The 24,792-nt window shown below is 45.1% G+C and overlaps 1 protein-coding gene and 1 long non-coding RNA gene across 2 annotated transcripts in view; both read right to left on the reverse strand.

Moving 5' to 3' along the window:
* The window catches only part of Fam189a2 (family with sequence similarity 189 member A2), a 63,501-nt gene extending 55,564 nt beyond the window's left edge, over nucleotides 1-7,937 (reverse strand). Inside the window, exon 1 of the mRNA XM_038350020.1 lies at nucleotides 7,551-7,937. Coding sequence (XP_038205948.1) covers nucleotides 7,551-7,937 — 387 coding nt within the window. The remainder of the gene's footprint in view (nucleotides 1-7,550) is intronic.
* Nucleotides 7,938-13,168: 5,231 nt separating this feature from the next.
* On the reverse strand, nucleotides 13,169-20,699 carry LOC119806745. Its single transcript, XR_005284260.1, has 3 exons — nucleotides 20,433-20,699; nucleotides 16,705-16,758; nucleotides 13,169-13,303 (listed from the first exon to the last, which is right to left on the reverse strand). It is a non-coding gene; the product is annotated as an uncharacterized LOC119806745 (long non-coding RNA).
* Nucleotides 20,700-24,792: the final 4,093 nt, after the last annotated feature.

Consider the following 24,792-nt stretch of genomic DNA (forward strand, 5'->3'; position numbering starts at 1 on the left):
AGAAGGCATCGTTGCCACTTGACTTCTGAAACGGATTCTGAGCACAGCCTGCAAGCTTGTGTGAACCACATTCCTTACCAGGTGCTGGAAAGTAAGTGCAGTCGGCTGGCAGAGCTGATTTAAATCTCCAGCACTTTAGAAGGCTCGGGCCTGCCTATCACAAGTTCAAGGCCCACCTGGCTACTGAGTAGCTCTGAGGCCAGTTAGGCCAGGCAGGGAAATTCTATCTCAAATAGGAAGCCAGGCGGTGGTGCCGCACGCCTTTAATCCCAGCACTCGGGAGGCAGAGGCAGGCGGATCTCTGTGAGTTCGAGACCAGCCTGGTCTACAAGAGCTAGCCAGGACAGGCTCTAAAGCTGCAGAGAAACCCTGTCTCGAAAAACCAAAAAAAAAAAAAAATCAAAATAAATAGGAAAAAGAAGGCTGGGGTTACATTGAGGGGCTCGGTCCCCAGTACTAGGAGGCAGAAATAAAACTTCACCCTAGTTCCAGGTGGTAGTTGCATCCGCAAGCCCCAGTCTTAAACCGGCAATAAACCCATGACATGTTAACGTTCACCCAGTAGCCCTGTTCTTTGCAACCCTGGTGAATCCCAGGCATTTGGAGAACACTGTGAATGGGGAGGGCTGAAAAGTCGACAGAGAGTGAGAAGCCTCTGAAATTGGTGACAGGAACTGAGGCGCTGCTCTAAGGTCGAATCCCTTAAGAGTGCAAGACTCAAGGAACGGGATGCTTAGATGCCTGCACTTTGTGTCATCCAAGCAGGGTGTTGTGGAAGGCCAGAAGAGAGAGGCAGAGCACTCTAGGCTCTGCCTCCTCTGTGGCAGCAGTAGCTGAGCTCTGTCAGGAGAGAGTCCAGAAGGCCTTTAGGAATGACCTTTTATGGCTTCTCCTATACTCAGTGCTACTACTGACTTAACTGTCGAGGCCGTGAGGTTTCTGTGCCTGAGAAACCTCACTCAAATGCCGTGAGCAGCTTCTAGAAGGCACTTGGTGATGGTAAGAGTCAGTGACCAAACTAGGAGACGAGCTTGCTTAAGGATCACTACCTAAGTCTGAAGACATCTCCACCCCTGTGCATCCTGAAAGGACAACGCCATCAGCATTCTTCCACCCGGCACAAGACACAACGTGCCCCGAACACGCCGGTAAGAACCTACGGTAAATGCCAAACCATCTCCAGATAAATATAATCAGAGCCATTATCTTTCTGTGTTGTTCCTTGTAATTCGTTCCCTGTGGTTCATGGGAACAAAACAGATCTTTCCTCTTCCCGACAATGCAAAGGGAGCGCCTGAGGTCCAGCAGCACCGAGTCAGTGTGACCCACCATGTGCACCTAAAGCCCTGGATTTTCCAGCTTAGAAAGCAATCATTAAAATCAAAGGCTTATACCTCTACTGCCCTATATCCCTGGCTAATCCACAAACATGCCTTAAGGCAAAAGTGCTCTGGCTCATTTGTCAAAACCTGCTGGCCCTAAACACAGATGTTTAAAAGCCCTGTGTTTACCTTCTAAATAGGCAGAAAATAATTTATCCAACTCTCAACAACCTATCTTTCCCTGGAACTGAAAAAGTGTGTGTGGGGGGGGGTCCTTCCCTTTTTACAGCATTTGAAAATCTGAATAAGTGAACAGAACCCCCACAATAGGCACCACAGACAGCCTGTTCACTTTACTTTGGTTATATAGTTATTGCCTTGGTGCTGGAAAAATATGGAGGATTTTTCAATACAGTATCCAGTATATGCAAGGGAGGAGCCAAGCCTTTTCCCACATGTTCTCTGATACACAGAATCAGTCCAGAGGAAAGAGCACCCTGCTCATTTTCCAAATGAATAACTCAAGGCAAGAACGTGTACGTGAGATTCTGCTGTTCTGTAAAACAAAGAACTGAAGAAAGCCAATAAATTTCACTCCAAAAACTATCTTCAAATAAAAAAAAAACTATCTTCAAAATGTCCCTTAAATAATTGTTTTACATGATAGGATATGTGTGTGTGATTTACATGATAGGAAATATATATGCACAAACACTGTTTAAATGGTTGAGAGTAGAGAAGTAGAATCTAATGAATGTTACAGAAAATATATATTTCCTATTGTTTAACTGGCAGTAACTTCAGAGCTTTTTGTCAGTTTCTTCCCTGGTCATTCTTTTTTTTTTCTTTTTTCTTAGTTATAACGAATTTTTAAATAGGTTTTCCTCAATGATTCTTCATATGAAATTGGAATCTTGCCCTGGCATCATGGAGTCAAGAGAGGGAGAGTTCCAGTTACTGACAGAGCAGAGGGAAAGGAATGTTTGCAGACTGACCACGTGGAAAATGGGCTCCCTGGGAAGAGCTGCACAGGGCCGAATCCGTGCCCCTCCTCTGAAAGTGCTCCCAGGGATCCCACAGGGCATCAGCGCTGGGGCTGGACAAACCACTGCAACTCTCTCTACTCTTTCACATAGCTCGTGTGGGGGATGCCATCTCCCACAATCCCAATGGGCTCAAAACAATACTAACTAAACACACCCAAACTGAGAACCAGGAAGACACAACCTGAATTCACACAGACATCAAGAACCTCCCTCAGCCACTCACCAACTATAGGCTGTGTTTCAAGAAGGGCAGGCTAATCTCTTGGCACTACAAGCTTTGGACATAATAGTCATTAACCAAGACTGCCAAGGGGGAAATGGTCGTAGAATGTTCAAATAAAAAAGATCTGAATGCATTTTTTTTTTCTGAGACAGGGTCCAGTGTAGCATAGGTAAGCCTCGAGCTCGCTGAGCCAAGGATGAACTGGAAATCACAATCCGCCAACTTCCCCTTCACGAGTGGCCTGAATTATATGACTGACCCATGTGCCTCCACCACTCCTGTTCAGGCAGTGCTGGGGTTTGAACCCCAGGTCTCTGGTGTGCCAAGCTGGTGCTCTACCCGCTGAGCTACATCTACAGCAGTCAAATAAAAAAGATTACTTTAGGAGCCACTGTGATGGCTCAGCAGGTAAAGGCCCTTGCCACTAAGTCTGACAAACAGAATTCAATTCCTGAGACCCAGAGAGTAGAAGGAGAGAACTAATCCCTACAAGTTGTTCTCTGACATATATACTCTCTCCATCCCTCCCCTTCTCTAAAGAACATAGTTTAAAAAATAAACAAAGATTATATTAAAATAGTCCCTTCATATTGCTGAAATATTAATTCAAGAGTGTTGAGAAGGTTGCTTACAGGACTTCAGGGTTCAGAAAAGTGGGGGGAACCTCAGTCTGAGCGACACGCCTCCCAGAGGCAAGCATGGAGGAACAGCGCTGTTTCCAAGTGAATCCACTGCCACATCAAATACAAACCGGATATCTTTACAAAAACCAAACTAAGTTTGGCCGGTTTCAGTGAGGAGGCAAACCGTAAAGCGCTGGTGGTCATTCACAGTTTGAGAGGAGGAGGTTCTTTCCCAGTGCTCACACATAGATTTCGGTTAGCATCAGACTTGTTAGCCACTTCCTCTTTAAAGACCAGGTCAGATACAAATCAAAACTGCTGATGTGGGCCAGGGATGTGGCTCAAAGGTAAAGCTCTTGCCTCTAGCCCTGAGTTCAATCCCCAGATCTACAGAAAAGAAGGGCGAAGGGGAAGGGAAAAGGAAGAAGGGAAAGGGGGAAGGGAGAAGGCGAGGGAGAAACTGAGTGAACGTAATGACAGTATGCCTGCATAATGACATATCACACCACAATTAATGGGAATGAGTTATTGCTAAACTGGACGAGCCTTGAAAATACCCTAATTAAAAGAAGTTATTCATCCACAAATGACCATACATTGTATGATATGTATATATATATATGAATACATGAGAATATATGTGAATATATGAGTATATATGAATATATAGATATAGATGTAGATATGAAATGTTCAGGATAGAAGTAGTCTACGACGACAGAAAATAGGAAAATGGGTACTACCTGGACAGAGGGGTGGGGAGGGGGAGAGAAAGAAGGTCAGATGGTTTTGTGAATTTCCTAAAACTCATTGTGGTGATGGTTTTGCAACAATGAACTCTCGGGAAACTCCCAGGCCGTTCTCTTTACATGCAGGCTACAGCTTGGTAAAAAGTTGGCTTATTTTGTTCTGTTTCCATTTTTCCAGTCCTCAAGTCACAATTTTTCATCATTTTCCACAGAAACCTTCGTTCAGCCCTTTGAGTTTGTTGTAACGTGTCAGAGAATATGCACTGGAGTGTTGCATGGCTGAAGGCACACATTTGTAATCTGCCTGAAAATAACCAGTGTGTTAAGAGGAGAGACCGTGTCAGATATTCAGATGTTGTTAGCTCCTGTGGCTGGGGATGAGCCAACCCACAGGGACATTACATTCTCCTTTAAATGTGTTAAAACTTTAATTTTTTTTCATAGTGAAATGTTAAAAGTAGAAAGGGGGTCACTTCTTATGAATTCCATGTGTCTCTAAAAATACAAACACTGAAATACTTACACATAAAATTACAATGACGTAATATTGAGATTTTCAAATAATAAGGGAATTTTAATCTGCTAAATGGACTGAGAGTTAAAAGAGCCTAATTCCTGCTTGACGGTTCCTCGCTCTGGCATCTATCAGGACACACAGGACCAGTGGCAAAGCCTGGCACGGGGACAGATGAGACCACTGTTCTTGTGGCTGTGGGGTAGCTGTGGTTTTGTTATACAGTGTCTGCCTAAATCTAACTTTTCTCCTGATACAGGATCTCTTTTTAAATATTTATTTATTTATTATGTATACAGCATTCTATATGTGTGTATGCCTGCAGGCCAGAAGAGGGCACCAGACCCCATTATAGATGGTTGTGAGCCACCATGTGGTTGCTGGGAATTGAACTCAGGACCTTTGGAAGAGCAGGCAATGCTCTCAACCTCTGAGCCATCTCTCCAGCCCTACAGGATCTTTTTTTAAAGAGCTCTCTAACCTACATGAGTTTAAAACATGACACAAGTGTGGTATTTTTCTTCCTGAAACACCAAGAGATTCATGGTATCTAACAACATATGCTTAAACCCTATTTGCTTATTCTGAAGATACAGATAATATTCATTGGTTCTGTTGCCACTTTGCGAATTCTGAAGTTGACCTTAGGAACAGGTCACACACACACACAAAGAAAGAATAAGTGACAATTACAGGTCTGGATACTGACCTAAGGGCACAGGGTAGACTATGACATACAAAAGAGAACCTCTCAGGTCCAAATCCTAGACTCCATCTTGGGTCTGACTTGCTTGCGACAGAGAACAAGCCCGGCCGGTGAACTCAAGGTACCCCTGTGAGTTCTGCCTTGTGAGCTTTGTTTTCCATTGCATCAAATCCCCCTGTGGCTCCATTGACATCCAAGTGCATCTACTTACTCCTGAAATAATTCACAATTGCAACATGATTTCAGATTTTCATTTTAGGAAAAAAAACATGGTGTGTGTGTGTGTGTGTGTGTGTGTGTGTGTGTGTGTGCAGGTTATTTGTGTGGTGTATGTACCTGTAAGTGTTTGCATGTGTGTGGTGGCAGAGAATGATACTAGGTACACTCTCCACTGTATTTAATTTGTGGAGGCTGGGTGTCTCATCAGTTTGGCTAGGCTGACTAACCAATGACTGTCAGCAATCTGCCTGTATCCACCTTCTCCCAACCCCACCCCAGGCACTGGGGTTACAGACTCCCCTCTCCCAACACCCAGCTTTTAGGTGGGTCCCCAGGATTCAAACTCAGGTCCCCCATGTATATACAGCTTCACTGACTGAACCATCTCCCTAGACCCCCCCCCCACAAATCTTTTTAATAATCTAGCTGTCTTGAAAGAAAAATGGATTATGATTTTTCAAATTTTTGAAAAATTTTTGGAGTAAATCAAAAAATTATGTACAAGATTCTGGTTCAATGAACTTAGAGGAAAGAATGCAGACATCATTTGGATGACTAGCCTGGCAAGGGGAATTATTATTTCTGTTCCTATTCTATTTAGAGTATATTTCAAGGTTTTCCAGAGCACTCACAGACAGTAGCAGAGTCAAGGGACAGGACTACAGGGTGGAATTCTGTCAATCTAAGACATAAATTGTGAACTTCACTCACGACAGCCCGAAAGGACTGGGGTCCCAACAGAACCATTTAGCAATGGTGTTTAAAAGAAGAGTAGATTTGCCAGGCAGTGTTTGTGCACACCTTCAATTCCAGTGCTTCAGGGGCAGAGGCGGGCAGATTTCTGTGAGTTCAAGGCCAGCCTGGTCTACTGAGTGAGTTAGTTCAAAGACAGCCAGGATACAGAGAGAAACCCTGTCTCCAAAAAAAAAAAAAAAAAAAAAAAAAGTAAATTGATACTGGGTGGATAATACAAAACTCCAAGTTAAGCCAGAGAAACAGAAACCTATGTTCTTCATGTTCTTATTCAGACAATTACTCCAGGTTCAATAAGTTCTCCCACATTTTTTTAAAGCTGAATTTGGTCTTGATTCTGGCTGCGCTTTGACGAGCAGAGCACAAAATGTACACTCACTGCAGATGGTAGAAAAAGCTATAGACATTGCCAGGCTCTCCGAGGGCACTAGTTCATGGACGGGTCATTTGCTTTACTCAGCCTCCACAAGCATTGCACAAAGACCTGTTCCCAAGTCTCCTGGCCCCTGGTAAACCTCAGGGGGCTGGATGCTTTGAAAGTTGTGACACTTAGGCGGGATGAGTAGCCATCCTGTCTACAGATGCTTGCTCACTGGCAGCCACTTTTCTCAGAGGCCAGGCTTCCTTCCCTGTGCCCATTGGTCAGGGAGGCAGGACCAGGTGTCAGGGCAGGTCAGACATCCCCAGCTAGCTGCCCACACTTCTGGAGTTCGGGTGAGTGTATCCATAATGACAGGTTCTGTATCTTGAGCACCCACTTCTGCTGAGCAGCCTTGGTGGCTCCAGGAACCCACCCAGGGTTTGAGCCCTCTTCTAATGACCAGGTACCAAGCCACCAATCACACACAACCTCTTATTACCTCTGAGCTCCTTGGGGTGCAGTCACCCAACACCAGATACGCTCTCTCATTTATCTGTGTCTTAATGAAGAATAAAAACAATCGCCTCCCCTTCTTCAGTCTGTTACTTTGCCCACTCCAGAAGTACTCCATCATGCAGGGGTTTGTTGGTGTATCGGTAAGGAAAACACATCAAAACCCCTGCCCTGTGGGAGTTTACTTTGCCAATGTAGTACAAATATTCAGTGGCCAACAAGTTTCATTTTTCTCCCATCCTTATGCCAATCTCTTAAAGAGCTCAATAATGTGCTTAATGTTAACTTTACTGGAAACAAAATCCTTAGCGGGCAAGGAACAGACGCTGCCCAGGTGCAATCCAATTCTCCCTCGAACTTGACTGCCTCCCAACACTTTTCAGCACTCATTGTCGCCAGACACTTCAGGTGGCTGGAGGATCTGCGCTCCCCAACTGAGGTCAAACAAAAACAGCCGAAGAAACCCTCCACAACCCACTGCCCCAAGGGTGGACCCCCTCAGAGCGGCGCGCTGTACTCACCGAGGAGCCGGCCCAGAACGGGCACGAGTTCTTCACCTGCGGCGAACTGCTCAGCGACAGCGCCCCGAAGCTGAGCGCCACCATGCAGCAGCCCAGGATCAGCTGCAGCAGCCCGAGCGACAGGAGCGGGCGCGCGGGTAGCAGCGCGGAGCCGGGCGCGGCGGGACGGCGGGGCGCGAGAGCCGGTGGCGGGGCCAGCACAGCGGCTGGGGCGCAGCGGGGACGGGCTGGAGGCTGCAGAGCGCCCCGGGGCCAGCGTGGCCGCAGCGGGGGCAATGGTGGCTCCTGAGAGGCGGCGGTTGCGGCGCCGGGACCCCCGGCCTGAGGTCCGCCCGACAGCCCCGCCACAGGGCAGCAGGAACCCGGGAGCACCACGGGCAGAGACATGGGCGCGCGGCGGGCGGGTGGCGCAGCGGAGCGGAGGGTGCGGCGCACCGGGCACCCGCGCCGGCGTCGCGCAGGACGGACTGCGCACGGCCCAACCACTTGCTGCCGCCGCCCGCGCCGGCCGCGCCCACCTGCCCCGCGGGGCCCGCCCCCCGCCGTCCCCTCTCGGTCACCCACGATGACAAGTGCGCCGCCGCCTTGGGGTCACCCGGGAAAGGCGTCTGGGAACGGCGGGGCCACGCAGCTAGCGGCCCACCGTTCAGTGTCTGTCCCCAACAACGGTGCCGAGGGAAGTGTCGTAGACCCGGGTGCCTCTGAGGGCCGTCCTGAAAGTGGGACCCTGGCGACTTTTAAATGGGAAGGAAGTTCCCGTGTGATTCTCCTCCTCCGCCCCCCCCCACCCCCGCCGGGAGGAGGGGCTGCTGGCAACCCGACGGGAAAAGGTCCAAGCCTGGGAAGATGATGATTCCCTGGACGTTACTGCCTGGGAGCACGACCTGCGTCTATGGCCTCTACCGTAGGATTCCCGGCGCTGACGCTGCAGCCTTTGCCAGGAGAGGACACAGTGCTTTCCCAGCACCAGAGTAGGAACAAGAGTGGCAAGAGCAAGTTACTTTGGCAGTCACTACCCTGCACTCATAATAAAAGAGCCCAGGGCAGCCCTGTTGGCAAGAGTCACTAGCTCCATCCTTCTAGCTTTGACCCGGAGCTAATTGACATCACCTGATAGAACAGAGAATCCCAAACTTCCCAGGAAATAGTCTAATGTAATCGTTATCTACTTTGGTAATTTATGATACGTCTATCAAGCTTTAAAGAAAAAGCAATTATTCGCCCTTGCACAATAGTTTCCCCTAATAGAATGTCTAGACGTCTAATGTATCACTGGTGAGCGGCTGATAATGGACTTCTTTGCCAGCTACCAGCCAAAGCAGTGTCAATTTGCAAGGCACTTCTAGCATTTGAAAGCTTGACTTTTTGGAAAGGTTAGGGAATTTAATTCTCTCCTGTTCAGTAAAACAAGAGAAATGCAGGTTTGTGTGCTCTGATGGCAAAGGCTGTATTTATATCGTCATTACCTCACACCTTGTGATATATTACCAGTGTGCATATGTTTACATACACACTCTTTAAGCCATTAAACCACCTGTGATTAATAGTGCCTGGGACTTCCTTTCAGACTGCTCCCAGGAATAAACTTCGGGGTTCGGAAGGGAAAGTCGATGTCTTTTTAAATGAACGCTGGAAGTCTGATGTCTTGCATACTTTAAAAAAAAAAAAGCCTACAATAGACACTCTTAAATTGCAGGTGAAGATGAGTTAAGCTTCCTCAGTGCTGTGGTTATGACTTTTATTTTAAGCAAAGCTTAAAAGTATTTAATTTTTAAGTCCGGCTGACACTCTGCAATACAGCATGTCCACTGAGTGTTCAGACATCCTCTCCGCTAAACAAATCTATTCTATTGGCCAGCGCCTGACACCCGAACCATGCTATTAAAAATGCATTTCCTTGTGTCTAAGAATGTTGGTGTTAGAAGTCAGGGTACCCTCCTTTCCTTGGGGATACTTATGACGAGGACAGGGTTGGGGGAGGTGCTGGTGACAATCCATGTCTCGGTGCCAGTGCTAATTACACAGCAAAGATCACTGTGAAAATCCATACAGTTATGTTCAGGGTCTATCTGCTTCTCCATGTTTTACATTTAAGAATCTACCTAAGGACTTCAAGTGCATGAAGTTTCTAGGTATTTCCTCTCTGTAGAAACACACAGAAGCAGAGAGAAGTGAAATTCATAAGTGGTTTTTATCCCCAGCTCTGCCCATTAGAAGGTCATAGAACCTTCCTGGAAGCTCCTACCTCAGGGAGCTTTGTTGTTCTGTTTCTCTCCCCCACTCCCACTCCCTCTGTTGTTGTCAGCAACATTTGAGCTTCTTTTCCTTGTTCCCATAAACACAAATCTAGATAAAATTGTCCCAGCCTTTAAAGTGACAGCAATTAACGCCCTCCCTCCAGTATTTGTGCTTGAGATTCCTGTAACCAGATCTCGATACTTCACACTTCACACACCTGCTTACAATAAGTATGCGGTCATCCTTGACTGAGCTGTATGAAACAGATCTCTTCCAACAATGATTCAAAGCCACTGGGTCCAGTTTGGTGAGGAAGATAATAGTAAAATAGTCAGGGGCTGGAACTTGAGGGACCGGTGAGGGTGGGGTGGAGGGGTAGCAACTGAACCCTCCTACAGGACAGGAAGTTCCTCAAAAACTGACACAGAGTAACCCAAATCTACATCAAATGTGGACATAAACAGTTTCATAATTCATAGATTCATAATTTCCATCTGAAGATGGAAACAGCCCAAGAGTAAGTCAACTGGATGAACACAGAACTAAAACCTGGGGTACCCACCCAGTACGATGAAGTACTCACACGTGCTACGATGTGGGTGGACCCTGGAGACATGCTAAGTGAAAGACCAGTCACAGAAGGCACAGACTATACAATTCCATTTCGATAAAACGTTGACAGCCAATAAATCCATAGACAGGAAGTCGCTTTGTGGTTGTTGAGTGCTGGGGAAATGGGGGTATCGTGGGCGTAGGTAAGAGCTAATGAATGTGGGGGGCTGGTGTTTGTTTTCCCAAGGTGATAAAAGTAGTCTACAGTTGACTGTGGTGGCCACTGCACAATTCTCTGAATACATGAAAAACACTGAATTATATGCGCTTTGTTTAAATGGCCAAATTGTACAATATGTGAATTATAACTAAGTTGTTACAAAAATAGTAAAATTAGGAAGAGTATTTGGAAAACTTGACCCAGATGCCTTATTCATATAGGTAAAAGTTCAAGTGAACAATAGTCCCACCGCATTGTTTCATAAAACCCAGCAGCCAATTGTCCTCGAGATCAAAGTCATTTCCAAGAAGGGTCAGCTAATTCCTGCCCACTTTCCCCCTGCCTGTCACTCAAGGTCCACTCCAATCTTAAAGCCTTCTCCGCTGAGGAACCCTGCTCCCTGGACACTGTTCAACTCACACCCTGGTTTCTTCCACACTCCTCAGCAGACCCACTCAGCAAAGCCAATGAAAGGACATTCTTCCTGTCACCGTGGGAGCTGCCGAAGAAACTCTCCTCAAAACGCGCTCCCTGGCAGCCTGCCTCTAGCTGTTACAGTTCACAAAAAGACGAGGCCTGCTCTGAGCTGAGAGACCCCTGTGGCTCTGGAGCAGCTTCTCAAAGTGTGCCCCACAGACTCCTGAGCCATGGCGGAGAAATGCAGGGTCATGGACTTCTCTAAGTTCAGTGGATCCAGAGTCTCTACTGGATGGCTAGGGTCCTGTATTTTAAATTAAGAGAACTATTTGGGATCTGAAAATATTCAGACTCCAGAACTTTTATGTCTATCTTATCTTACGGTAGAAGTCTAGGGACAGCCGTTCTGTGAGAAAGCTGGTTTGGTTTAAAAGCAAGCTTGCGTGGACATGCGTTGTGGTGAAGCGTTTGTGGTTCTCAGCCACAAAGTACTGGTACAGGGGTGACTGGCACATGGGTGGAAACGGCACCCGCGTGCTCTCATACCAGTCAAGGTTTCTCCGGCCTTAGTTACTGGATAGCACAATCACTTGCAGATCCTTAAACCTTCAGTCCTTCGTCACCACTGGAGAAGAGGAACTAAGAAAGCCAGGCACACTGAGATGTCTGGATCCAAAATACCCGGGAAACCTCAAACTCCTGCTTCTAGATTCTGGGTCTTTAAGCCTCGCCCTTGCAGTTTCTCTAGAGGGCGCTGTGTTGTATGAGAGGATGTGAGGAAATGGATGAGGGGGACGTCCAGAGTTCACTACACAGCACAGGGGGCCGAGTAGGTTTTGTCGTTGTTGTTGTTAAGAGAATGGAATGAACGTGGATTAATGAAGGAATGAAACTCTGCACATAGCTAGGCAAATGAGACACCACGTCTTTCTCAAATGATAGTAGAAAGTGGTGGTGAAGAATTGCTAATAGCTTGGCGCCAACACAGATTCCTATGTTAAACGGGAAAGCTTCAGCCATGTTTTTCTTATTGGTGAAACTAAGTAGTACTTCCTGCATTGAAAAATCTCACAGAGGGCGACTCAAGACAACTGCCTTAAAAAATTGTAATTCACAAGTTTCTAGGGTAAATGAGCTACTGTGAGTGTATGTGAGAGAGAGAGAGAGAGAGAAAGAGAAAGAGAGAGAGAGAAAGGGAGAAAGAGAGAGAGAAAAAGGGGAGAGAGAGAGAGAGAGAGAGAGAGAGAGAGAGAGAAAGAAAGAGAGAGAGAGAGACCTATGGTATCAGAGTTTCCTGCAGTTTCACGTTTGAAGCGACAATTCAGCTTTGTCTGAGGGACTGGTGGGGCTTCCCAGGGAAACCGACAACTTGATATATTTTCTAAGGCCACACATGCTCGCTCAGAGGTGCTGGTGTAGGAGGCCTGTGATGGAGTAAGGATATGCAAATGTGTATAGCAGAAACTTCCCTGAAAATCTAGGTGCTGATCTATCAAGAACACCTCGGGGCCAAAATGTCATTCTAAACCAAGAATTTAGAGGGGTGTGTGTGTGTGTGTGTGTGTGTGTGTGTGTGTGTGTGCATACATGTTAAATGAAGCTTAAAGAGAACCCAGAGCCCACAGCCCTGGTGTCAGGCTCCCTGCGGCTGGAATATCTGGCGTCCCACTCACCGCAGCGTGTGACCGGCCAGGCTCAGGCTCTCGTCCCCAAGCTGTGTCCTCTCCTCCACAGAGAGGTTTAGGAAGTAACTGAGATGGGCCTGATTGTGCCAGGTCCCGATGACACTGATGGACTCCAGTCGCACCATCCTGGCTGGGCTTGGGTGGCGAGAGAAGACGGAAACTGCACAGTGGTGTGATCTTTCAGTGTCTGCGGAAGAGGCAGGTGGACACAGTCTTGGAAAAACCACCAAAGCCCCTTGAGGTTGGGATTTCAAAAATAAAACCACCAACACTGGACTTTGTAAGCACAGACCTTCATGCAGGCACAAAACAGAAGGATAGGCGTACCCAGTGCACCTGAGAACAAATTCTTAAACCATTCTAGAAAGTAGGAACCTGTGTAGCAACCATGCAGGGCATGGGAAGCAGAAAATATTGAAAGAGCCACTGGATGCTTGGAGCATATAAGGTTTGTAGGAGACCTGAGGCATTTTTTAAAAACATATTTCTTTTTATTTTATGGATATGGTTGCTCTGTTTGCACGTAATCTGTGCACCATGCATAGTTCCTGCAGCGGCCAGAAGAGGGTGTCTGAATCTCTGGAACTGGAAATAACCACTGTGAGCTGCCACGTGGGTGCTGAGAACTGAACCCAGGTCTCCTGGAAGAAGAATAAATACTCTTAACCACTGAGCCATCTATCCCCTAGTTACAACCTCAGGCACATTATCTCACTTAAGACCACCAGCAGCCACACCCAGCAGTTAATTTTACCCATTTACAAATCAAGAACTCTAGCAATAAGGAGAATGAGTCCCGAGGATCAAGAGTCTGAGCCTTGGCTGGGCCACACAGTTAGATTCTGTCAAGAGAACCAAAAAGAGAGGATAAGGAGGAAAAGAGGGAGGGAGAATGGAACTTGAGGTCCAGAGGTAACTAAGCATGGTGATGTTCTTGTCCCAGCTACTTAGGAAACTGAGGCAGGAGAATTGTTTGAGCATAGGATTTCAAGACCAGCCTGAAACAGAGTAAGACCCCATTTCCAAGAAAATATAATAAAAAACTTCAGATATTTAGACATTTTTTCCTTAGATTCAAACTACAGAGGCACAGAAAAACCTAGACCGCCTGATTTCTAGTTCAGTTTCCCAGTGCAGCACAGAGATATTTTGTGTCCAGCTTCATTCATAATTCAAGGACTCGCAGGCTGAGGTGGGGGAGGGGGTTTTAAGAATTTCTAATGCCTTAGTTAAGGCAGACGTTTTAATTATGTCTGTTCCATTTTCAGTGACTGTTTCGCTCTGCCAGGATAAGTCATCTTCATTGTCCATGAGACTGAAGTGAGAACTGCCTAGGAGACACACGTCTGGGCATTTCTCTGAGGGTGGGTTTATTGAAAGGTTTGAGTGAGGAGGGACGACTCGGAATGTGGGCAGCACCATCTTCTGGTTTGCCGTCCTCATCACTCTCTGCTTCCTGACTGCAGACGTAGTGTGACCAGTGGCCTCACACTCCTGCCACCAAGCCTTCCCACCGTGACGGATCACACCTCCAACTGTGAGCCAAAATAAACCCTTCGTTACACTACTTTCCTTTGGTATTTATCACAGCCACAAGGAAAACAACCACTAAATACTCAAACATATTCAGCCAGGGCTGCCATATTTCTGAATGACCCACCCCCCTGCCTAGAGGTGGAGCCTAGGGAAGCCACCTGTCCTGCAGGCCACAGTTGGTTGGTTTATGTTAACAGAGGGACTTCCACCATGTGACAGTTCTGATGACTCCATGTGAGATAAAAAATTTTTAATAAAAAAATTAAAAAAAACAACAGAATATCCCTCTTAATATTTCCTGAAAATGTTTTTGTCAAATTCAATATCTAGTCTTCTAGATGAAATTAGATGTAAATTAGCCAATTACAAAAACCCCACATACAATATGACTCTATTACATGAGTCCAACAAAGACAAACTTCGAGTCAGAAAGTAAATTAGTGATTGCTCCAGGCTGGGTATGGCACTAAAGACATGAAGGTGGGGCGTAACAAAACCTGGCTGTGATAACGGTCTCACGTACATATGACTCCACTAAAGACCAGTGAATTGTAGGCTTCAAATGGGTTGATGGGTAACATGTGCATTGTGGTTCAATAAACCTGTTCAGAAAGTTTCCCTTATTTTTAAATCTCTTAAATCACATAATTTCTCTTTTCTTTCCTTTTTTTTTTTTTGTTACAGTATTTTGCTATGTAACCCAGGATGGCCTTGAACACATGATCCTCTTGCCTCTACTAGCTGAGTGCTGGGATTATAATTTCTCAGTTATGGTGAACTCAAACTGTCAAAAAAAATCAAAACATCATCTATTAAATTTAGAACAAGCTTAGCATGTCATACACTTTACTTCCGATGCTGCCTTGAGTGCTTCAGCAAAGTAACAAAAAGTATTTAGGAAAACAGTGGCTATCATTTAAATATATAACTTATAAACTGGACAAAAAGTAGGATGATATGAGCATGAAGCCACAGAGGAATCCATCAAATGTGGACATCTTTACAGTGAAAAGTAGATTGAGAATTTCATAGATTCATATCAGTTTGTAAGTCGTTACCAGAAAACAAGTGTATATGCTGAAAATCCTGACAAGCAACCCAGTAGTGGAGGGCTGGTAGATTTCACGAGCTGGCAAAGGCTCAAAGTTGATACCACAGAAACAAACAAACAAACAAACAACAAAAGCATCATAGGACAGTGATGAGGAAATGTCCCATGTCTACAGCTCTGGGGGACACTTAGCCTTAACTTAGGGTGGTAAGGCAAATGTGTGCATGTGCGTGGGTACGTCCCCAGCTAACTTAGTACAGTGCCTCAGCTAAGTTAAAGCATCCTTCCTTCATGCCTCCCTAAGAAGGGATGACTGCTGTCAACTGTCGGTTGTCACTGCACAAGAGGCACATCCCACTTCCAGATACGTCACGTGTGAAGGAAAAACACAGAGCAGATCAGATTTCACTAGTGAATGAACATCTTGAAAAGTCTCAAAAGAATCCAGCTGAATTCTCTGGGATTCCCCTACTATCCCTTAGTGAAGACAAGCTTTAATCCGGGAAGCTTTAAATCGGGAAAGTTTAGAGGCATCAAAAGCACACTATTGATGTCTCAGTGTTAAGAGTTGTCCATGAGGAGTGACAGTCTTGTGATCTGGCTTTAAGACAGGCTACTGAATAGCCGAGTTAGATAAACAATGCCCTGTTGGAAACCTGCCAAGCTCAGGCTAGAATCAGAACGCCTACGAGAACACAGGGTTCTCCTTGTGAGATTATTTTACTGCATTCCTGTGCATTATTTACATGCTCAGAAGATTGACTGGTCAAACAATGAAAATATTTAAGAAGAAACCCAAATATAATAAAATGATTGTGCTTGAAATGTTGAAACAGTTCAATTGGCTGACGTTAAAGCAGATCAAACACTTAAAGGGCCCTGAAAAAGTGATTCACAGTTGACAGGTTTAGAAACAAGAGTTCTGCAATTGTAAACTGGAAACAAAATGCTTGACCCAAAAGGAGGTTTCTGAAGAGTCTTTTCTGCAAATAAAACCCTTCTTCAAAGTACTGAGAAGGCTCCCAGTAACAGGCCGGAGAATCACGTGATCCCAACCATCCAATCAGAGTGTTTGCCTAGCATTTTTCAAATTGCCTGGGGGGGGGGGCGGATTTTCTATGGAGGGGAGAGGTTGGAGTCACCAGTGTTGTGATCAACCTCTGACCTTGTCTTGGAAGGATACAGCTTAGATGGAGAGTGAACCTGATGAGCCAAAACACAGGTAAAACTCAGGACACAGGGAAGAGACTGTGGGACCTTCAATTCTGGACCAGCTACCCTGAAGTTAGCTATACTCGCCCTCTGGCATAAATTCTGTATTTAAGGAAAACTGAAACATTTTTCAGGCAAGGATGGCAAATCTAATGGACTCTATTCAGGATCTAGAAAGATCTATTTAGGAGCAGAAAGCGGTAGAAGAGAGAATGAATGCATTGAAAGCAGATGAAACCTCACCTTAGCCTGTGAATTCTGCTCATGTCAGCCTGGGGAGAAAGACCAAATGGAAATCTGCAAAAATAATAAAATCATGTAAGCTGTCAAATTCCTTCTCATTAAAACTGAATCATAATTCCGAACCCATCACGTTGTAGGAAGTAAATGATGGACAGGACACACCTCCACTACAAAGCATGGCTAAAGCAAGGGCCTTAATTACATATGGCCAAGGAGGTCATGACCCAAAACTTTCCACAGAACTTTAGCAATCTGTTTCACACAAGATAACACTAGGCTACAGACAAACATTTAGATCTGTGGACTAGAACTGGGAGACCGGAAATGAACACATTTAAAGTCAATTACTTTTTAACAAAGATGCCAGATGGGGAATGCCTTCTTCAACCAACAAGGCGACCTGCTTGCACGCCACATGCTAAAGAAGGAGACTAGAGTTTTCCTCCTTTGTGCACTGGAATTCACTCACAGGCACCCAAGTTACTCTCAGGGTATAAAGTTACTTTATAAAATGTGAGTGGGGGCACACGCCTGTAATCGTGGCACCCAGGTGATACACACCTGTAATCACGCACTTAGGTGGCACACGCCTGTAATCGTGGCACTCAGGTGACACACACCTGTAATCACGGCACTCAGGTGACACACACCTGTAATCCTGGCACTCAGGTGGCACACACCTGTAATCGCGGCACTCAGGTGGCACACACCTGTAATCGCGGCACTCAGGTGGCACACACCTATAATCCTGGCACTCAGGTGGCACATACCTGTACTCAAGAGACTGTGAGAAGATGACTAAGAGTTCAAGGCCTGGGCTGCATAGTAAAACTAGTTACAAAATGGTGTTCTAGACAGACAGTTCAGCAGTTAAGAGTGCTGTTGTTTCTGCAGTGGATCAGAATTCAGTTCCCAGCATCCACATCAGGTGCCTTACAACCTGTAACTCCAGTTACAGGGGATTAGATGCCCTAATTCAGCCTCCATGGACACCAGGCACCAGGCACACATGCACCGCAGACACCAGTACACATACAGGCATGGCAGCCCTGACACATATACATAAAATGAAAAGTAAATCTTTTTTAAAAAAATAAATATACGCGAAATTAAAAAAATTCCCACAAGAAAGTATAAACGCGATCTTCAAAATCTTTAGTTGGGCAATAATTTCTTAACTATGACACCAAAGTATAAGATGTGACCAACAAAAACAAGAACAAGGAAAGAGATAAATGGAGGTCATGAAAGTCACCCCTACATGCTACTAAAGAAGACACATGAACAACAACCCTGCCACAGAGTCTTTGCTCTAAAATGGTGTCCTGCACGCAAGCAATGCTAGTGCAATGGTTGCTCAAGTCTTGTAGGAGAAACCAACCAATATCTTTTTTGACTTAAGGCCCACATCACAAGATGGAGCCCATACCCGATACTGCCTGGGTGACCAAGAGCCTGAGACTAGACAGTCCAGGGACCTAGGGTTAAATCAAATTCTACTATTCTTTTTTTTAATGTAGCAATAAAACGACTCCTAATGACACTCTGCTATACCCATAGACCAGAGCCTTGCTCAGCCGTAATCAGAGAGCTTCCTCGTGTAGCAGATGGGAATAAATAGAGAGACCACAGTTGGATATTATGCAGAGAGTAAGAGACCTTGGAACACTCAGTCCAAAAAGGAATGTCTCCACCAAATTCCTTTTCTCGGGGGTCCAAGGAACTCTGCAGAAGAAGAGGCAGAAAGACTGTAGGAGCCAGAGGAGATGGAGGACACCCAGGAAACAGGCGCCCTTAATCAACAGGACTAACACACATATGAACCCACAGGCTGAGGCAGCTGCCCAGGGCCTACATGGGTGTGCACGAGATGGGGGTCCTGGGGCTGAAAGGAGAAGGGGACACACCCACCCATCCCTCACCTAGAAGCTATCTCCAATGGATCACCACTTGCAGACGAAAATTTAGTTTCCTCCAAGGAGTCTTACTGGGAAAACAAAGTGTTCTTAAGGGCAGGCTGCATGATAGCAGTAGACGGCCAACAGAAAACAAATTCAATGGCATCTTTGGAAGTTCTTTGCTTTATAAAGTCGTGTTAGGGCTTTTTCCCTTTTTAAAAAAATTATCTTAATATTTTTAAATTTTTATTTATATATTTTATCTCTTTTTACACTTACAGGTCCTTTGTGTACGTGTTATGGCTTCCAGTTTAGTGTTTTTATGAGACTCCTGAGTGTGCAAATGAGTGGGTCTATGTCTCGTGTGCCTTCTCTTGGGCTCTTTTCCTTCTGCTCGCTTCCTTTGTCTTATTCCCATGTGTTAGTTTTTGTTTTCTATTTTATTTTAAAATTATCCCTTAGAAGCCTGTTTGTTTTCTAATGAGAGGCAGAAAGGGGGAGCATCCAGATGGGAGGGGACATGGTGAGGAACTGGGAGGAGCAGAGGGAGGGAAGTGGTCATCAGGAGATGACAACGATGTGAGAGGGAAAAATCTAGAGAACACCATCAAGATTGTGAAAAGACAGTCCTCAAAATGAGAGAAAATTTCCTACACCATGTATTTGATGAGAGACTTTATCCTAAAGAACTTTATGAATCAAAAGGCAAGAAACCCAATTGAAAAAAATGTACAAGCAATCTAGAATTCTTTTCAAAGTAGACTTACATAGGCAACGGGAGCATGGAAAGATGATCGGTGTCATTAACCATTGGGAGAGAAACATGTTATCACCCACACTCAGCGGGATGGGGAAACAAATCCGGGAGAAATAAGAGTTAGCCAGGGTGAGGCAAAGTTGAAACGCTCATATGTTGCGGGTGGGGGACAGAAAGTGGAGCGGCCATTTTAGAAAACAGCTTGGCAGTTACTTACCATATTTAACATTTGACCCCGAGTTACTACACAACCCAGGAATCCCACAGCTAGTTCTATAACCAATATAAATGAAAATTTTGTCCACGCAGAAGTTTGTGTGCAAATATTCCTAGCAGCACTACTCATAATAGCCGAAAAGGAAAAATCACTCAGATGTCATCCTCCCATGCACAGAGAAAAGGGTAAACTCAGATGGATGTACCTGTATAAAGGAGTATTATCCAACCATAAAAGGAATGCAGCGTTGGTACAGGCTTCTATATGAATGCAGCTCTGGAATATTAAAATAAGAGAGAGAGGCCAGCCTCAAAAAACACACACACTATTTCTCTATTAAATAAAAGGTCCAGAATAGGCAAATCTATAGAGGTAGAAAGATTAGTGCCTGGTTGAGGATAGAAAGGTAGGATGGAGTGAGGGGTGGGTGTAGGGTCTTGCTAGAAATATGTACGGTGTTTTTTGTAGGGAGTATGATGTCCTAAAATTACGTTATTGCAATAGTTCTCCAGCTCTGTGAATACATAGCAAACCACCAAATACACACTTTAAGTGGGTGAATTACACGATATGGAAATTATATTTCAGCAAGGCTTTTCTGAGACACAGAGACTCATGGTTCCCCTTGAATTTTAAGTTCCACACTCAGGAACACCGCAGATCCCAGAGCAAGCCCTCTCCAGCCAAGCTTTGGGAGCTGAGGGAAACAAATGTCTCTCTTCTCCCTTCAAGGCTACAAGGGCTCAGAAGGAGGGGATGACAGAGAACAAATTGACAAAATCGCCGAGCAAGACAATGGCCCAAATATTATTTCAGAGTATCAACAGTCCGCCTTCACAACCAAACCAGCGCTTACAACCGAATTCACTTCTTCCTGACAGCCCGGAAGCCCGACAGCTCAGTGTGTGCACGCAAATTGCAGCTGCTGACAGAGGCCTAGAAAGCCTCCTAGGAAAACTCGAGTCTTCTGATAGCCAGAGCTCAGCCTCCACGTCTTCACCTCAACTGAGGAGACATAGCTAGAAGGCCCAGACACTACCAAGGTAGGAGAGTGGGTCAGCAAGGCCCACATGGCAGGAAGGGAGTCTGAGGAAACTGTGATGACCCAGCTTGCCTGCAAAGTTTCCCCCAGACCTGCAGTTCTTTGGACAGTATTGCCAGCTGGCACACTGTTTTGGCTGATCATTAACATTCTTCTTGTGTTTATTTTGGGCTGATAGCATCTGCTCATTGGAAAACTCCAAAGTCACAGTCCCCCCCACGAGATTGAAAATAGAATTATTGTGAGATCCAGGCATCCCACTGGATGTATACCCCCAAGGAACTGGAAGCACAAGTCTCCAACGGGTCCTCACCCGCCATGTTGACAGAAGCTTTTCGCAGTAGCCCGTCTGGTGCCTGTGGGTGGACAGAAACCAGGGAACAAGTGAAGTATCTTGAAGCCAAAGATCAGAAATCCAAGCTTTTCCAAAATCCAAAACTGAATTGCTGACATGCCACAAAGGAAATATTTCTTTTTCTTAATTATTTATTTTTATTTTATGTGCACAGGTGTTTTGCTTGCGTGTGTATATGTGTAAAGGTCTTGGAACTCCTGGAGCTTGAGTTATAGACAGTGGTGAGCTGCCATGTAGGTGCTAGGAATTGAACCCGGGTCCTCTGGAAGAGCATCCAGTGCTCTTAACCACTGAGCCATCTCTCTAGGCAAAGAAATATTTCTGCAGAGTGAACATTTATTTCATGCACAAGGTTAAAGTATTATGTAATAATTACCATTAGGCTGTATGGAGTATACATGAACCATGCGTCAGTTTCTGTGACGAGAAATGAATTCCATCCACAGGTTATATCACTATACATATGCAGATATTCCAAAACCCACAAAAAATGAGATCTGAAAAGCTTCTGATTTTAATCATTTGGTCTAAGGATGACTCAGCCTATGTCTATCCACAACGGAGTATTACTTATCTCTGAACACTGAGAGAATTCTTTCATCTGTGCACACTACATGAATGTATAGAAACTCATCGAACCACATTAGTCCATGTAGGTAACACAAGGTTTAAAAATTAAAAAGAGGGACTGGAGACACATGCTACAACATGGATTTAAAAACCTTTTAAGTGAGATAAGTCAGCCATAAGAGAGCAAATATTATGTGATTCCACTTATACCAGATGCCTTGAGGAGCCAAATTCACAGACACAAAGACTCAAAAACAGAGACATGGGAAGCCTGTAGTGAATGAGTTTGGACTTTTGGGTTTTGTAAGGTGAGAGTTCTGAAGATGGGGTACCCAACCATATAAATGCTTCAGTGACTGCTAACCTCACACGTGAAATGGTTAAAGTGGTAACTTTCATGTTATATTTTCCTAACAATAAATTTGTATTTACTTATTTAGGGACAGAATCACACTGTGTAGCCCTGTTGGTCTAGAACTCACTATGTAGCCCTGGCTGACCTAGAACTCAAAAAATCTGCCTGCCTCTGCCTCCCCAGGCTTGGGATTAAGGCCAAGCTAATGAAATATCTTTAAGTATAATTTCAGAGGGTAAAAAGGAGAAGAAAAGCATTTCCCTTCTTACCTCTCCCCCTTCTCTGAGTTCTCTCCCCTAAGGCAAGCCATAGTTTGTCTTTTCTAAAACCTTCTCATAAAGGTCAGAACTACACCATGGGAACACATGGGCCTGCCCAGCTCCCTTCCTGCAGACAGGAATCACTATGGGATGTGAGCTGAGCAATGGGTCATCTCTTTGTAGCTGATGCTCTAATCCCCTTCCCTTCATCCTGCCTGGCAGTTCTGAGTCCTGATGCTGGAGAGTCCCTCTGTCTAGGTCCCTGCGCTCTTCTAGGTGCTTTCCAGACATCCCACAATTAACAAGATGACACTAGCGATAGACCTTTGCGGTTGAGACCAAGCATGTGGCTGCTGTGACTGCAGCTTATCCACACCTGCCTGGTGCATCTTAAAGCCCAGATACTTTGGCTCCTGCCTTCTTTTGGCAACATATATGATGAGTTAATGTAGACTGTCTGTGGAAGCATACCCCTACAAATCTCACACAAACATAATAAAGGTTCATGTCTTATCTCATACAATAGGAGTGTGCTGGTGAACAGGTCAGTAGCTGGCTTCATCCATGCAGAAATTAATGTGGTAGATGCCAATGGTCTCTCTTCCAGATAGCTAGAAAGAAAAAGGAGCCCATAGAAGCAGCTAGGAGAGGAGCTGATGGCCCAAACTTGAAGTGAAGCATATCTGTAGGCAGAATTTTCTGTCCCTCCAGCCAGCTCCCAAATAACCACACAGAGACTTAGTATTAATTATAAGTGCTTGACCAATAGCTTAGGCTTATTACTAACTAGATCTTACAACTTAAATTAGCCCATATTTTATCTATGCTCCACCACATGGTTCTGTACCTTTTTTTCAACCCAGCATGTTTATCTTGCTTCTCCCCACATTTCCTGGTGACTCCATCCTTCATCTCATCTCAGAGAACTTTCTTCCTGTCCACAAGTTCTGCCTAACCTCTTCCCTGCCTAACTATTGGCCATTTAACTCTTCATTAAACCAATTAGAGCAACATGTCTGCACAGTGTCCAAAAACATTGTTCCACAGCACACATCCATGACTTTCAGCCATTGGCTAGAGTGTTGTCACCTGACCATGCATCTCTGTGAGGGAGGCTACAGAGGTTCTCTACCTGAGTGCCTAGGAAGAGGAGAAGCAGCAAATGGCAGCCTCTACCACCTACCCCTTGGCACATGGGCCCCAAACTGGACACATGACTTACACTAAGCCAATCAGAGTGCTTCCTCAGATCTTCTCTATGGATCAGACACAGACAGGAATTTATTTCTTGGCTTTGGAGTGTAGACCAGTCATTAGCCTTCATCCTTGAAACCTGATAAAAAAGCATTTCCACCATCAGAGGGAATGAGGATGAACATGGAGTTCATGGCTTGAAAGAGAGCAGACAGAGAGCAGTAAGCAAGTATCCTGGTGACCCTACTTGGACACAGCTTCAGTGCCTGATATCAAGTCTGCCCCTTCCATTCCAGGCATGCAAGCCAGCAACTTTACAACTGACTTCTAGATGGCCTTCTGTCCCTTAAGACTGGAAGAATGCAGGTGCTAAGCTCCTGTGAGAATGACGCATCCCAACACTGAACAAGCTTCCGTTGAGTGGCCCACCATGTGGAGAAGGAGACTGACTGGTGGAGTGAGAATCAGAGGAGCTGACTGGCCCTGCCACTAACTGCCCATGTGACCTAAAATAGAATAATGTTTCATATTCGTCTGATGGAGGAGAGTCATCTGTCTATGTGTTACTTTCATTGGTTAATAAAGAAACTGCCTTGGCCCTTTAATAGGACAGAAAATTAGGTAGGCAGAATAGACAGAACAGAATTCTGGGAGAGAGAAGGCAGATGCATCAGGCAGTTGCCATAGTCAGTCTCCATGCCTCTCCTCTCCAAGACAGACGCAGGTTAAGATCTTTCCTGGTAAGCGACCACCTGATGGTGCTACACAGATTACTAAATATGGGTTAAAGCAAGATATGAGAATTAGCCAATAAGAGGCTAAAACTAATAGGCCAGGCAGTGTTTAAAAGAATAGTTTCCTTGTAATTATTTTGGGTAAAGCTAGCCAGGTGGCAGGATACAGCCCCGCCATTCCTTCTACAATTCATCCCCAGTAAAATGAGGTGTCTGGGTCAATCTCAAAGGACCCCATCAATTATGAAAAGTTGAGCCTGTCTACACTCTTCATGTCCCAATACAAATATTCCTTCTCTAACACTGCAGGAGACAATGTCTGATGCTAACTTCATTATAAACACTCTTCCTTGCTCCTAAAGTCTCTCAACAGCTGTATTTATTTCATTTGTTTCTATGACATTGTACTACTAACTGGATACCTTCTAATAACAGAAATGTTTTTTAAATATTTATTTATTTATTTATTATGTATACAATATTCTGTCTGTGTGTATGCCTGCAGGCCAGAAGAGGGCACCAGACCCCATTACAGATAGTTGCGAGCCACCGTGCGGTTGCTGGGAATTGAACTCAGGACCTTTGGAAGTACAGGCAATGCTCGTAACCTCTGAGCCATCTCTCCAGCCCCTAACAGAAATGTTTTCAGTCATGGCTCTGTGGGTTAGGTGTCTGAATAAAGACATCATCAGGGCCTTGCTCCTTT

This window comes from Arvicola amphibius, chromosome 1, assembly GCF_903992535.2.
Source record: "Arvicola amphibius chromosome 1, mArvAmp1.2, whole genome shotgun sequence".
NCBI lineage: Eukaryota > Metazoa > Chordata > Mammalia > Rodentia > Cricetidae > Arvicola > Arvicola amphibius.